The 16,932-nt window shown below is 41.2% G+C and overlaps 1 protein-coding gene across 9 annotated transcripts in view; it reads right to left on the bottom strand.

Annotated features, from left to right (window-relative positions):
* The window catches only part of LOC137346640 (RIMS-binding protein 2-like), a 326,747-nt gene that overhangs the window by 74,678 nt on the left and 235,137 nt on the right, over window positions 1–16,932 (bottom strand). For all 9 annotated transcript variants that reach the window (XM_068010262.1, XM_068010263.1, XM_068010266.1 and 6 more), the window contains 4 exons: window positions 13,755–13,956; window positions 6,153–6,403; window positions 3,543–3,652; window positions 2,577–2,686 (listed from right to left, as the gene is read on the bottom strand). In XM_068010262.1, the coding sequence (XP_067866363.1) occupies window positions 2,577–2,686; window positions 3,543–3,652; window positions 6,153–6,403; window positions 13,755–13,956 (673 nt within the window). The remainder of the gene's footprint in view (window positions 1–2,576; window positions 2,687–3,542; window positions 3,653–6,152; window positions 6,404–13,754; window positions 13,957–16,932) is intronic.

Here is a 16,932-nt window from a genome sequence, read left to right on the forward strand (position 1 = left end):
TCCTGGCAATTTGCCTGCTGTACTCAGGGTTTCAACACCTCCTGGGATCCTGTCTGTAGTCAAGCTTGCTGCAGTATTGTGGGGTCTCCTGCTGACTGCTGTCCAGTCTCTTCAGCCACTCCAGTTAGGCAGCCTGCTGTTCTTTGTTTCTCTTTGTTGTTTTGTTCTTCAGAAAAAATCCAATGTTGCCACAATGTAATTTTTGGTGGTCCTCAGGCAAAAATATATCCCAAACATTGCCATCATGTATTATTACTTGTTCCTTTGGTCTGTGATCAATTGTAATACTCAAAGGACTACAAGTAATATCCGGAGTAAAAGTGGGTTTTATTACACCTGGAACATATATATATATACAGTTATTACATGAGCTACATCAATACATGTCTTGCTCTGATGGGCCCCACCCACAACTAACTGGTTGTGTGACATGACATCACTTCTTGTGGTGGATCTTCACTTACAGGTCTTTAAGGTGGTCCGTTCTTAAGGTTGCCCCACAACATAAAAAGTTTGTTAGCAGCCCTAGAGGAGGTGCATCTCACAATGTAATGCTTTGTATAGAATATGGAGGTCTTTGATTTGTTTTGAAATTTTGGTTGTACATATAAAATGTAATTTTTATTTAAAGAGAGGGAAGGGAATCTGTTAATTGTATATTAATTATATTTAATTGTATGCAGGTGGCCGGCATTACTGAGGATTCACTTGTGCCCCTATAAATAGGAAGACAAACAGTGGTAGTTGGAGTTAGGGGGTGCATTTTTCTAATGTGTATTTCTGTAAATAAACTTCTGAAAGTGTGAAAAGATTGGCTCCAGTTCCATCCTTCACCACCTGGCTTTCTGGAACTCAACACACATCATCTTGAGACACTCTGTATTGGAGATTTAGTACACGGTTGTGATCCTAACTACATTACACTTGCTCGAAAGCATTTGTGGCTGCACCATGTACACACACATTACAAACACAATGACTGCATGTATCTATACACACACATTGGATGTATGTGTGTTACTCAGCTAAAGTTAGAGTACTTGTGTGAAACTGTGAGTACACTGGACTAAACAGCACTTTCACCAACATTACATAAAGAAGTAGGGTCAGGTCCCTCATTTTCTGTATGGGATCTTTATTCCTGGATTAAAGCTACAATGTTATGTAATCAAAGATCAGGGCAAATTGGCAGGGCCAAGGCTTAGGGACCCCAAGGGTGCGTCACACTTGTGGAAACTCATCAGCTTATTTAAGCAGTTGCAAACAAAAAAGGAAAAATAATTTGCATTTATATAGTGTCTTTCATGATCTCAGGCTGTCCAAAGTACTTTACAGTTCATGAAGTACTTTGTAATGTAAGAAAACACAGCAGCCAATTTGCACATAGCAAATGACCAGATCATCTATTTTTTTAAAATGATGTTGGTTGAAGGTTACTGGGCAGAACTTCCCCGCTCTTCCTCAAACAGTACCATGGGCAGATGGGGTCTTGGTTTAACATCTCATCCAAAAGACATAACGTCCAACACTGCAGCACTCTCTCAATACTGCATTGAAATGTCAATCTAGATTATATGTTCAAACTTGAATCCAAAACCTTCTGAGAGTGCTGCCACTGAGCTAAGGTTAACATTTCAGCGGTACACTCTTAGGAATCCAAATAGGCAGGGCTTCATTTTGTCCGATATGAAGTGCACACACTCTCCCCACAGGGACACATCCAAGATGTGCATGCTAGATTGGCAGAGCCAAGGCCAAGGGCTCCCAAGTGAGTGTCGGGGGTACAACCAAAGTTTAACTGGCTGAAGTGTGCAGTCTGCTGGGGCAGAGAACTGGTAAGCTCCTCTGCTTTCCCAGCCAGGATCACCTTAAAGTTAGGGTACTGCAAATCCAACATACCATCAACTTTGTGTATTGGAGATCCAACACAGACTGAAGAGTACTTTGGATCCAATTGGGAAGAATCCCAACCCCGACCATAAGCAGATCTACCCCCAAATTCCACTATTCCAGCTGCCTGGAAAATTTTCAATCTTGTGAACCTGCCTGTATTGGTTACTGAATCTGCCACATAGGGTCAACTTGGTTTCCATGTTTCATTGCCAGGTAATCTCAACTCCAACAGGGTCCCACTTACTTCCTGCCCCACCATGAGGCTAGTTCCAAGTTGACCATCAAACAACTAGGTAGATAGCAGGTAAATGGAGCTCCTGCTGAGCAGCATGGTGAGCAGCAGAACTCACTACAAAATGTGAGAGTGCACTGCCACCATGCTCCAGGGCAGAGCATAGCCATACATCATACCCAACAGAACAGTGGATCAACTAGCGAAAGGTGTGGAGCTTCAGCCACATCTGTTTGTCCCTCTGTGATTCAATCATGATAAAGGTCTTTTCATAACTGACCACCAGCTTTTAGCTGCTATCAAATCTCCGTACAGATCACTGTTTGTATATTGCTGCTCCACTGTGTAGTGTAACTTGGTATCAGGGGTATGAGCAGAAGCACACAACAATTCATACTTGATCATTAGTAATATAAAGAATGCATTCTTATAGTAGTTATGTCAGTCAAACCTTCATAAAATCCATCTTCATCCATGTCTCCATACACGTAAATATACTCTCCTGCTGTTAGAGGCAGTTCTGCCTCTGGGTTCTCATTGGGCCCATCAAAAGGGTTGTAACTGGAAGTGAGAAAGGATTCAGGAAAAATTGAAATTAAGTCAACAGCAAAGCACCAAATCTCGACAATCCCAGAAATCATGCCTGCAGTGACCCTCCCCCAGAAGTTATCTTGCACCAACCCCTGAGGAACAAATTCACCCCCAACAAATTAACTCCTCATAAACACAAAAACATCACTGACAACCTGTTGGGAGGAAAGACTCCTTTTTCAGACTTCCACTGAATTCAGAGATAGATATCCAATGTATCACCTGGGATACTGACTGAATACATCCTTGCACAGGCAAACAATACCCATAGACCACTAGGGAACAGAAACGTCCTCCCCTGCCACCCTCCATCAGATTGCCAAAAGACTTTTTCAGGTGCACTCCCTTCACTCTATGGCCAGGAAAATGAGACAAATTCCCCATTACAACTAGCAGGGACCTGCTCCTGACAAGATGGCCAATCAACAGCAGAGAGTAGATTAAAAGAACAGGTCCTGAAATAATGCTAGCTCCCTCCAACAACACTGTACAGCCAGAGACTAGCAACCATGTCTGCTCTTGAAATACTGCAATTCTAAAACAAAAGTAGTGTTGCTCTCTTGTCCCCTTTAGATATATTTTGGCTAGTCAGCCCTTTTTCCATCTATTTGCTTCATATTACCGTTGGGACCAATGACATTCTTTCTAACTACCTCAAACCTTCTTTCTTGGTTTACACTGGATAATTGCTACTGGATGTAGCTGTAAACTCCATCTCCCGGGCTGAGTAATGTGATTAGATCCACAAGCTTAGTTTAATGTTTATGCCTATAGGGCATGGTCACTTGTCATTAAATGGAAGAGAACAAGAATCACAGGAGTTTACCTGTAACGAGCGATGAACACCTTCAATTTTGCAGTTACTCTGCTCTCGGGCTCTGGAATGGATGAGACATTGTCAATGTCCAACTCCTCCGCTTCACTGGCTGTATCTACCTGCAATTCATATATAACAGACACCAATCACAACAAGGCAATTTTCAAAGGCTTGCATGAAGGCCGAATAGGAGAGCTTCTTATTTTGGGAAATAGATAAAGTTGGTTAGTGCAGAGGTGTTTTACGACAATCCAAACTGTGAAGCGGGGAGGTACATGACTGAGGCAATATAGCACCACCATTGGTGAGTAATGCAATTACAGCATGATGAGTTTACAAAGGTAGTTTCCAGTTTCAGTGGACATAAAGAATTATGAAAAAAGATAATGCAAAATTGTGGTCCGTAGATAGTTTGTAGACAGGGAAAGTGTGTAGATGTAAAAATTTTAACATATTATAGCTGTTATGTCTAAGGCTCCCTCAAGTGGGACAACCAACTTCTACTGCCCAACACATGGTCCACATAATCCCAACTACATTACCAGTGACTGGATCAAGGAATCCCTGAATTATATTCAATATAACCACAGACTTAGGACAACAGAATATATATGGATTCAAGGCTGGATGAAAAGAGATGAATATACAGTTCAAGTATAACATCTTTACAGAGATAGCTAGTGCAAGTGGTGAGCATTGAATTTCAAGCGGGTGATGGATAATTTTACTTATTAAGGTTAAGGCAAAGTGGGGTAGGAAGTGACCTTTGGGATAGTTATGGTTCTGTCAGGTCCCATGTAGTCCGATTTTCCTAACAACACAGCGGCGCAGTGGTTAGCACCGCAGCCTCACAGCTCCAGGGACCCAGGTTCAATTCTGGGTAGTGCCTGCGCGGAGTTTGCAAGTTCTCCCTGTGACCGCGTGGGCTTTCGCCGGGTGCTCCGGTTTCCTCCCACAGCCAAAGACTTGCAGGTGATAGGTAAATTGGCCATTGTAAATTGCCCCTAGTGTAGGTAGGTGGTAGAGAATATGGGATTGCAGGGTTAGTATAAATGGGTGGTTGTTGGTTGGCACAGACTCGGTGGGCCGAAGGGCCTGTTTCAGTGCTGTATCTCTAAATAAAATAAATAAATAAATATTGGAGGGGGTGAGGGGTAGTGTGGGGGGAGGAGGTTAGTTAAGTATCTCTAGGATGTATAGTGAGCAGCATGCAGGTCTCCTGTATTTTTTATCTTCTTATGGAGTCAGGAACACATTTTTCTGGAAAACAATCATAGTTTTTTGTTTTCTCCAGGAATTAGTCGTCGCTAGTCACTGGGAAGGGTGGTGCCCAACACAGCGAATCTAATGGATGGGACACTAATCAACCTGATGGTCTCTCGTGGCCTTTTCTTTGTATGCTTCTATGATTTAAAAAAATGGGGCTACAGGCTTACATCAACCTTCCAACTGTATCATCAACATTTCGAATAGCCACTCTTTCACCATTACATCCATCAACAAGTGGATAACTATAACAAGCTTAAAGCTGCACTCCTGCAGTGAATAATGAATTTTACAGTTTACAGTCCAGAACTTACAGTTCTGTTTAAAACAGCTCAGAAATTTTGTGCAATATCGATCACTATGATAACTAACATTTATATAATGTTTCAAATTTTTAAAAAATCCCCATGTACTTAACAGAGGTGAAATCACAAAAATGGAGGCTAAGCCAAAGAAGAACTTAGCAGCAGTGACCAAAACGTTAGTCAAAGATGTGGGTTTCAAGGTAAAAAGGGAAGTGGAGGGAATTCCAGAGTGTGGACAGCAAATGGCACAGCTGCTAATAGTGAGGTGAAAGAAGTGGGTATGCACAAGAAGCCAAGGTCAGAGGAACGAAGAGTTCAAGGGAGGTTGTAGAGTTGGAGAAGGCTACAGAGCTAGGAGAGGAAGTGGCAATCGAGAGATTTAAACACAAGGATGAAAATGCTAAATTTGAGGGACTGGAGACCAGGACCCAGTGTAGATCAGGAGGACAGGAGCGATAAGCAAACAGAACTTGGTGCGGGATAGGATACAGTAAGCAGAGTTTAGGGTGAACTGAAGTGTACAGATGGTTGAGAATGGGAGGCTGGCTAGAGTGTATTGGAATGTGACAGAGGCATGGATGTATTTCAGTGGTAGATCGGCTGAGGTAATGGCGCGGCAGATGACTTATGGAGTTGGAAAAGGGCAGTCTTCAATTGACATGAATGAGTCAGGAATTCAGTTCAATGTCAAATATTGCAAGATGTTGTAACTGGTTGAGCCAGAGACCGTGACTGGGAATGTAATTAAATCATTGGCAAACGTATGAGGCTTTTGGTGGAAGGGCTGAAAAGGATTAATTGGTCTTCCAAATTTTATCTGCAGAAAATTGTGCCTTATCCAAGCAGTCTGACAGCACAGAGTCAATGTGGAAAAAATTGAGAAAGAGTCAGTGCATGATCGGGCAGTGAACAGACTGCCCACTTTCTTGGGGGGGTGGGGGGGTAGAATGTTGGGCATCTAATGGAAAGCTTAAGACTATTGCATAAATTGAACCAAAGGGTATAAGTCAGTCTGCAAAACAGTTAACATCGTTCTACTGTGACTTACCTCCGGAGTTGGACAAGACCTTGGGCTGCTTCGTGCTGACTCTGTTTTGGGAGATGCTTTGCTAGAGCCCTGGGTCAATTCTGGTCCGACTTTGCTGATGATGGAGCCAACTTCTGTTGCTGTCTCCTCTGACTGCTGGGTGATGCTGATTGTTTGAGCCTGTGGTTCATTGGGAATCTGCTCTTCTTGCTTCTTTTCATCCTGTGCTGGACACGGTGACTGAGAAACTGGCTGAGGAACACTTTCGACATCTAAAGGAAAATAGAATTCTCATAACAGAGCACAAAAAGCTTTTGGCAGAGGGTTATTGACACAACCCCTTGTGAACCAGGAAATACATATTCCAACAAAAAGGATGATTGCAGTTATTCCCCCCATGTTCCAAAGAGCCGTCCACACCAAACCTACCATATGCAGCATCCCTGCATTTGTAATGCTGTCCAGCATTACTCTAAGAATCTGACTTAACTGATGTAATCAAGCCATCCCAAAACAACACACTTTGTGGTAGTGATGTTTTTCATGTGACAATCTATGCAGTGATTCCCATCAATACCCAACACAATTAATATGTCTTCGTCAAGAAGCTTTTAATAAATGTAGGCAAAATGAAGTAGCAGCCGCTTTCTGTACAGGACAGATGTTGCCATTCCTTGCATTGTCTCCACTTGCAGAAGTGAATCCCATGCAATACAATGCACTGAGAAAGGTGAATAAAAAACAGTAGATTTTAGGAAATATGCCCTGTGGGTAGCATCCGGTATGTTATTAATATACTATGAGCAGTGCATTGTAGGAGGTGGTATTAGAAGGCCTTTGTAAAAGAGGGGATAACGATTGATTGATTGATGATAGATAGAGAGATACAGAGATAAAGACTTTTTGCCTAAAAAACTTACAGCTGCTCTTCAGGATACTGCACATCCAAAGCAATTACTCCACAAGACAGAAAGGCATGTAACAGGAAGGAAGCTTCTAACACAGACTGAAAGATGGTTGGCAATGGAGGTGGCAAAGAGTGACTAGCGGGGGGCTACACAGATTATTGCTGTGGCTTTTGATGCTTATAGTTTATATACAAAATTATTTGGATCAGGGAACAAGCCTCCAGATAACATTAAATTAGATGAGGGAGTCAAGTAACAGGAAGTAGCAAACAAAACACAAACACATCTAGATAAGTTGGGAACGTGGGTTAAAGAGTGGCAATTGTCATTTAATGTGGATAAATGCAAGGTAATCAGACTGTTACAACCTCAAGATTTCATGTTTTAAGACTTTTATTACAATAACTGAACTAAAAGAAATCCCCATTAACTAAATAATATTGTGTAAGTATCTGATACCCCAAATTACAGAGAAAGACATTTTCTTCACTTATTAAAATACTTGTAAGCCTCACACCACACTTATATGTTACACAGTCCTCCATGATGGTGAAATCTTTGCAGCTCAAAGCCCCAAACTCCTCCAGTTGCAATGGGTTGGATCTCCCGGACCTTTCTCAAAGTCAATGTCCTCTTTGCTCATTTCTCCGAGCAATTTCAACCTGGGCGTCCGTGAATAAGGCAATCTCTGGTGATCCTGTTGGTCTTTTTCTTCTCCGCTAACTTCAAACATGTTCAAGTCTTCACAGCCTTTCGCTGTATCAGTCTTCTCTGACAGCAGGTGTTCCTTCTCTCTCCCCCTTGAGGCTGCCACTACTGGTCTTTGCAGCCTGTCTGCCTTCACAAAATCTGTTTAATTTATCTGGAGTCAAAAGTCAATAGGCAATTGCCCTTTTCCAATATGCAAAGTCCATAAGTCTGGCTTCAGCAAGGCCACCCAGGCTTTCCATTGTTTCCAGGTATTAGCAGCTGCCAAGCACATTTACATCCTCAGAATTACTGACTCCTTCTTTATGATCTGAAAGTCTGGGAGGGTGAAACCCATTATTCTTCAGCTGTTATACCCCTGAAGTCTCTGCTTTTCAAAAATTTCTTTCATCTGGGATCTCTGCTATCTTGGTAACCAAGATTCCTATTTTGTCTTTAAGCTGAGTCGATGTGAGCTCACCTGACTTCTCTGTCTCTATTGTTAACTTTTTAAAAATCACAGTTTTTAAAACATAATCATGTTACAAAGTCCAGCATTCATAATAGAGACTAGGAATCAGTGGAGATATAATAACTTGCATTTATATTGCACCTTTAACACAGAAAAAAACATCCCAATGCTGTTCATACAAGCTTTAGGTGTCAAAAATGGTTGCCAAACCAAAGAAGGCAATATTAGAGAGGGTGACAAAAGGCTTGGTCAAATATGTGGGTTTTATGAAGCAGAGGGAACTGCAGAGGTGGAGAGGTTTAAAGAGGAACTGCAGTGCATGTCTCTTAGAAAACTGAAGACACCAAATGATGTGAAAGAAAGGGGGCGGCGCAAAGAGCCAGAATCACAGGAAGGGAAAGTTCGGGAGCAGTTGGAAGGCTGAAGGAGATAGGGAAATGCAAGGCCATGATGGTATTTAAACTCAAGGATTAAGAATTTTAAATGGAAGGAACTAGGCACCAGGAGCCAATAACAGCAAGGCCAGCTCCAAATTCCTATTCCAAACCATTTTTGTATATAAACTCTAAGCATCAAAAGCCATAGCATAAATCTATGTGTCACACCACTAGTCACTCTTTGCCACCTCCACGCACAACTATCTTTCAGTCTGTCTCAGGAGCTTGCTTCTGTTACATGCCTTTCTGTCTTTTGGACCAATTGCTTGGGATGTGCAGTATCAAATGTTTTGCTGAAACCTAAATATATCATTTTCACAGAACTTCCACCATCATAGAGGTCCACTGTTTCCTTGAAGAACTGCAGTAAGTTTTTTAGGCAAGTAGTCCTGCTCCCATACCTGTCTGTGGGGTTCATTATCCCCTCTTTTACAAGGGCCTTCTAATATCACCTCCTACAATACACTGCTCAAAGGATATTAACAGTGTACCAGACACTACACACAGGGCATGTTTATTAAAATCTACTGTTTTTTACTCACCTTTCTCTGTGCATTGCATGGGATTGACTTCAGCCATTTGGCCCCTCAAGCCTGCTCTGCCATTCAATGAGATCATGGCTGATCATACACCTCAGCCACGCCTTCTTGCACTATCCCCACATCCCTTGATTCTCTTAGTATCCAAAAATCTGTCAATGTCTGACTTGAATATACTCAACATCTGAGCATCCACAGCTCTCTGCGGTAGAGTTCTAAAGGTTCACAACCCTTTGTGTGAAGAAATTTCTCCTCATACCAGTCTTAATGAATCAACCCCTTATTCTGAGACTGTGACCACTGTTCTTGACTCGCCAGCCAGGGGAAACATCTTCCCAACATCTACCCTGTCAAGTCCCTTAGGAATTTATATGTTTCAATGAGATCATCTATCATTCTTCTAAACTCTAGAGAATATAGGCCTAGTCTACTCAATCTCTCCTCATCCCAGGAAATAAGTCTAGTGAACCTACACTGCACTTCCTCTAAAGCAAGCACATCCTTTCTTAGGTAGGGAGATCAAAACTGTACACAATACTCCAGATGTGGTCTCAATAAGGCTCAGTTCAATTGCAATAAGACTTCTTTAAACTTGTACTCCAATCCCTTTGTAATAAAGGCTAACATACTGTTTACCTTCCTAATTGCTTAAGATGGTTAAGAAGGCATATGGGATACTTGCCTTTAATAGCCAAGGCATAGAACATAAGAGCAGGAATGTTATGCTCGAAGTGTATAAAACACTAGTTAGGCCACAGCTAGCGTACTGTGTACAGTTCTGGTCACCGCATTATAGGAAGGATGTGATCGCATTAGAGAGGGTACAGAGATGGTTTGCGAGGACGTTACCAGGAATGAAGAATTTTAACTATGAGGAAAGTTTGGATAGGCTGGGGTTATTTCCTTTTGAACACAGGAGGCTGAGGGAAGATTTAATTGAGGTATATAAAATTATGGGGGACCTAGATAGAGTGGATAGGAACAACCTATTTTCCTTAGTAGAGAGGCCAATAACCAGGGAGCATAAATTTACAGTGATTAGCAAAAGAATCAGAAGGGAGTTGAAGAGAAATATTTTCACCCAGAGGGTTATGGGGATCTGGAACTGACTGTCTGAAAGGGTAATAGTGGCAGAAACCCTGATTGCATTTTAAAAATTCTTGGATATGCATTTGAAGTACCGTAAACTACAGGGCTACGGACCAACAGCTGGAAAGTGGGATTAGGCTGGATAGCTCTTTTTCGACTACCACAGATAAGATGGGCCGAACAGCCTCCTTTTGTGCCATAAATGTTCTATGTTTCTATGCTTGCTGTACCTACATATTAACTTTCTGTGATTCACGTACAAGGACACCCAGATCATTCTTGAATACCAACATTTCCCAGTCTCTCACTATTTAAAAAATATCCTGCTTTTCTATCTTTCCTACCAAAGTGGACAATTACACATTTTTCCACACTATATTTTATCTGCCACCTTCTTCCCTGCACATTTAACCTGTCTAAATCCATTGGTAGCTTCTTTGAATCTCCTCAGTGTACTTTCTCACCTAATTTTGTATATCAGCAAACTTGGATCCCTCAGCTAAGTCCTCAAAAGATTGAAAATAGCTGATCCTTGCAGTATGTCACTCGTTACAGCCTGCCAACCCGAAAGTGACCCCTTTATTCCCACTTTCTGCTTTTTGTCCTTTAACCAATCCACCATCCATGCTACTATATATCCCTCAATCCCATGACTGCTAATTTTGTGTCATTACCTTTTGTGCGGCACTTTATGGAATGCTTTTTAAAAATCCAAATATACTACATCCACTCACTCCCTCTTATCTACTCTACTAGTTACATCCTCAAAACCCTCTTAACAGATTTGTCAAACACGATTTCCCTTTCATAAATCAATGTTGACACTACCCGATCATATTGTGATTTTCTAAGTGCCCTGTTATCCCTAATAATAGAATCTAGCACTTTCCCTACGAATGTCAGGCTAGCTGGCCTTTTGTTCCCTTTTTTCTCTCTCCCTCCTTTCTTGAAGAGTGGGGTTACTTTTGCTACCTTGCAATCCATGGGCACCATTCTAGAATATAGGGAATTCTGAAAGATCAAAACCAGCGGTGGAAATAGGCAGTCTTTGTGATTGAGGATATGGGGCTAAAATTCAGCTTGCTTCAGTGCTGTGACAGAATCAGAAAAGTTGATTAGAGAGATGAGAAAGATGGGCACAGAGGCGAGAGATGAGAAAAGGAGCACGAGAGAAGGGACGGTGGAGAAAGTCTGGCAATTTGAAAGAATGGAGGGTCCAGGGTAGATTTTTTGAGGATTAGGGTGATGTGGGCGTTTTTTGCTCTAGGCAACAGACCAATATCATAGCACTAGGGTGTAAAGATTCAAATAGAATAGTACAAACAGCGTACCTTGACTTGAGTATTACCAAGGAAGTGTACAATATACCATCACATTGTTCAAAAGGAAATTGAGGATGAAATTTAGTTGATACATTTAAGATTCATACCAATGTTACATAGTAAGATATTTTAAATATCCAAAAATAGACAGGGATGGGGAAATTATTTGTGGTGAGAAAGCGGAGTTTTTTTATCTCCAGTGTGTTCAGGACAGTTTTCCCAGCTAATACGTTGCTGCTCCCAACAAGAAAGCAAGCATTATTTAACACCTGGTTCTGGGTAATGAAGCAAAGCATGTTGGTGATCTAAAATTTGGGGAATATTTGAAATGACAATATAATTAGGGTCAGTGTAAGAAAACAGAAGGAAATAGTCTTAACTTGATACTTGTCAAAAAAAAAGGAGAATTATGCTGATGAAAGCAAATTGAGAGGTATGGTAAAATGTGACAAGATTTCTGAAAGGCTACAGGAGTTTGACGCATATTGAGCTATTGAACCACATTCTCACAAAACTTCACAGGTAGTCACTATAGCAAGGATGTCTCTCATTGCATCAGTAGCCTTGGCCTCTGAATACCTGCCCTGGAATATACACTCTTGGAAGCCTTCAAAATATTAGTTGTCACAATGAAGGAAGGTCAGCAGATAAAACTTCACTAGTTACTGGGCATGCAGTTCCTACTGAAGTAAATAGTGTTTAATGTTCCAGGAGTGCTGCATTAGCACTTTCAGTTGGGAGCCTGGTAATACCAAATAAATGATGCGAAGCAATTTAAGTTTGTCCTGCTATTGACAACCAACTTTTTCTATCATTGTAAGTAATCCCATTTAGTAATGCAATGATCTCAATAAAACTATCAAATATATAGCTGCAGAAGTGGACAAGGCATATGGTAATGGTAGTGGCCCTGTAGGGTAACAGGCAACGTGAGTGGCACTGTAGGAAACAGGTATGGATGGTGGCTCTATATGAGAAAGACTAATGTAAGTGGGACTATAGAGAGTGGTTAATGTGAATGGTACTGTAGTGAATAGTTACTTTTAGTAGCACTATAGGGAGTGAGTACTGTGAGTGGCAATGTTGGTGAATGGGTAATATGGGTGGCACAATAGAGGAACAGTTAACGCCAGGATTATGACAGCTCCAGGCTTACACATCTCATGAAATGTTTTGTGGAAGCAGCACTGTTTCATATAACTTAAATGTATTGTTTCACATAATTTAACATTGGGATCTAACTGAAGTATATAAAATATTAAATATTACTCTTACTATAAATGGAGGTTATTGCTTAAATATACCAGAGAACATAAATGAAATTGAATGAGAAGTAAATTTAAAATGGATATACAGAGAAAATCTCTACTCAAAGAGAAAGAAATGTTTGAACTAATCCACAAGCAAGATCAGAGATGCAGAAACATTGGGTATACTTACAATACAATTACACCCATGATGAGAGACTTAATGTACCAACAGAATGGACATTGATGGGAGAGTTAATGTATCAGATGGATGGGCTCTGATGAAAGTTACTGTAGCAAAAGATTGGAAATTAATATTAAGCTAAAACAGGATGTGTTTCAATAGGTTGAATGACCATTCCTTATCCCCAATGTTTCTTATGTATGTATGTTGGATTTCAAAGCTGAGAGGAGCTAGAAGTGTAAAAGGGAGATGTGCACTACCCAAGATTTTGGCGGCAGGGAGGAGGGGTGTGGAATCTAACAAATTCCATCTTGTTCTTTGGGGTGCACATTTTCTGTGAGCTGTGATATGGTTATAATTTTCTTTTTTTTACTCACAACTAGGACAAATGAGCAGCTTGTGAAAACTGCAGGGGGAAACCCCAAGAAAACAACAATGGTCTGATCAGGCCCAAAGCACCAACATGCCAGAGCATGTTAAATAAATCTTTCTCCCTTCTTTCTGGTGCAATAGGTCAGTGAGATTTGTTGCACATTCACATTACACCCCTCACCTCAACACTGCAAATCCTCAATATAACTCCCACAGTAATATCAGACAAGAGCATATGGGACTTGTCAAGTTTCTGTGCCTGAGATTGGATTGGAGCTCTGCTTCTCATAGTAGCTTGCATGAGAGAACTTTCATGGTTCCTGTTGCACATGTTTTGGCAAGTTTGGCTCTTTCTCTCCCAGTTACCTTTTGCCACTGGTGATTCCACTCCATTCGGAAGTTGGGGCTGGCTGCGGGACAGCAATCCAGGTGTATCTGTGTTCACAAGGGTATTAGTTAGCAGGTCGATATTTCCTGCTTGCAGGCGGAAATGCTCCAATTCCTGGGAGAGAAGGCTGAACTGCATGCTCTGACTCCGACATTTCTCTTCCAGATCCCGCACCTTGGCCTGGTGGAAAAAGTAAGAATGACTGTGCTCATTGTATGGTAACTTTCAACTGCAACCAGTCCAATCTTGTCTGTATCATTATAATTAGAATAATAAGCTCTGTGTCACTTGATCCTTAGTTCTGAAGGCATGGTGTGTGATATTTTACAGAGATGCATGTAGCAGTGTACATACAGTTTGAAAGAATTGAAGCTAAAATTGAGCCCTGGTAGAGTTACACCCCTGTTGTTTTTACCTGATTATCCGAAGTTTCCAAGAATAAGTTACAAGGAACGTGCATTTATACCTTCGGACATCCTAAATGTTTCACAATCAATCAATCACTTTATGAAATGTAGTCACTATGGTAACGCAGGCAAATAAAACAGGTAATTTGCACCCAGCAAGAAATAAATGAACAGATAATCTGTTTCAGTGACAATGGTCGAGGGATGAATGTTGGCCAGGACACTGGAAGAACTCCCCTGCTCTTCTTTGGATAGAGCAATGGGAGTTTTTATGTTCATCTGGGAGAAAGATAACAGTTCCAACAATGCAGCACCACATGAGTCTCAGATTATGTGTTCAGGTCTCTGGAATGGTGCTTGAACCCACAGTCCTCTGGCTTAGAGGCAAAAGTGCTACCACTGAGCCAAGGCTGATCAGGAAAGAAAGATTTCTCTTTAAAAAGATGATTTTTGGTTTGGTGGCTGGTTTTCTCATGACATGGAGATATTACTTTGTTTTTAGGCTTTCAACGTATTTTGATTGGAAGCGAAGCAAATATAACTTCTGTGGCCACAATGCCTCTCTGCCCTACACTCGAAAAACCAGCTCTGCTTCCCCTCCTACCATGCAACCAAAACTCCATCTCTGCTGTTCCTCCAACCAACATGCCCTGTAAAATTTTGTTGTTGCACGTGACTAGTTTTTTCAATGCACAGTATCCTTAAATCTTTTTGTGTAGTATTCCACATGGAACAAGGCCTGTATGATACCTTCCAGACTGCTGTACAGCCGCACACACACACAGAGCTTAGCGGAAACATTGCCTCCAACCCCTGCCCTGTAACCATTTTGTTTCTTGTCCTGGACTTGACAAAAGATGGAAACCTTCACAGGATCATATGTTCCAAATGGACATTTCCTTGCAGCTGGTTAATGCCCACTCCTCACTGTTCTCCCATTAGTAGTCACATTTTCCATTGCTGGCCAGAACTATTATTGTAATGTGGAAACTATTGCAATGTAAATGCTGGAAATCTGCAATAATAGAAAATGCTGCAACATTTGAAAGAAAAATGACAACTTCACATTGTGCATTTAGATCCCTAATTCAGATAAAAAGGTCCACGTCTGTAATGTAGATGCTGACAGAAATGTTTCATCCATTGTATAATATCCTGCACTGATTGGAAGGAAAAGATTTCTAAATTCACCAAGTACAGTAAATGCACAGAATATTTTCTTCATTTAACTTCAATTTAATGTTGTGTCAAAGCAGATTCTTCTGACTGACATCACTCTGATCACTCTATTACTGATCCAAGCCTCCAACCCCCCAGGTTACTGATACACACTTTGATCCTCATTTTATTGACACCATTCTGATCCCTTGTTTACTGATTCATGTTCTGATCCTGATGTTACTGAAACATACTCTGAACCCCATGTGATCAATATGCTGCTTTCTTGGACAACAGCCTAGAGAAGTGAAGGGAGAAATATAATTTAAAATCAAACAATGCAGGCCCTGTTCTTTCAATTAATTTAGTTGCAAGATGCTATCTTGCTCAGATTCAGTACCCAATGGGAGCAAGGAATTGCAGAATCACCCCTCTGGTTCCTCATCGTTTCTCACAAAGCATTCCAAAGTGATTCAAATACAAGCAATTACAAGTGCAGTGGTGCTGTTACATAGACAAGCAACAGCCATTTTACACACAAGACACCACAAACATCAATGAGTTAAGGACTAGTTTATCTGGTTTTAGCAATGCTGAAAGAACGGCACAGTGGCGCAGTGGTTAGCACCGCAGCCTCACAGCTCCAGCGACCCGGGTTCAATTCTGGGTACTGCCTGTGTGGAGTTTGCAAGTTCTCCCTGTGTCTGCGTGGGTTTTCTCCGGGTGCTCCGGTTTCCTCCCACATGCCAAAAGACTTGCAGGTTGATAGGTAAATTGGCCATTAGCAATTGCCCCTAGTATAGGTAGGTGGTAGGGAAATATAGGGACAGGTGGGGATGAGGTAGGAATATGGAATTAGTGTAGGATTAGTATAAATGGGTGGTTGATGGTCGGCACAGACTCGGTGGGCCAAAGGGCCTGTTTCAGTGCTGTATCTCTAAAAACTAAAACTAAAAAACTCCTTCTGCTTTGAATAATGCCCATGGCATCTTTTACTTCCACTTCAATCATAAGAGGCTGATGGGACCTTGGTTTAATGTCTCTTCTGAAAAACAGTGCCACTAGCAATGCAGCATTCCCTCCGTACTACACTGTGTAGTGTCAGCTTTCTTTAAGCACTCAAATGGTAGAGTGATACTCAAACCCACAACCTTCTGATTTTGAAGCAAGCAATCTACCAATTGAGCCAAGCTGACAACCAGCTATATAGACTGCAGTAATCTGTCAGCACAAAGTGCTGTGAGACACTCAAAAGATTTTTGCCCCAATATACATTGGAGTCACCCTACTTTCAACCAGTCTGCTAGTGGTACCAGTAGCGCAGAGACATGCAAATTGCTTTTAACAGAGGCAACATCATGAAACAAATTAATGTAAGAAAACACCTTTGTTTCATTGGCTTCTATAGCCGTTTATGTAGATTTTTTGCACTGAGAGGATTATTGCTTAACAGAAAAAAGGCAAATATTGGTAAAGGAAGGGAAATAACTTACATTCAATAAAGAGACTAAGCTATAGCTCTGCTCTAATTTAACAAAGAGACTAAAAGGAAAACCATATAGAGCCTCTCAAATACTGATAAACCAAACAG

This window comes from Heterodontus francisci, chromosome 30, assembly GCF_036365525.1.
Source record: "Heterodontus francisci isolate sHetFra1 chromosome 30, sHetFra1.hap1, whole genome shotgun sequence".
Lineage (NCBI taxonomy): Eukaryota > Metazoa > Chordata > Chondrichthyes > Heterodontiformes > Heterodontidae > Heterodontus > Heterodontus francisci.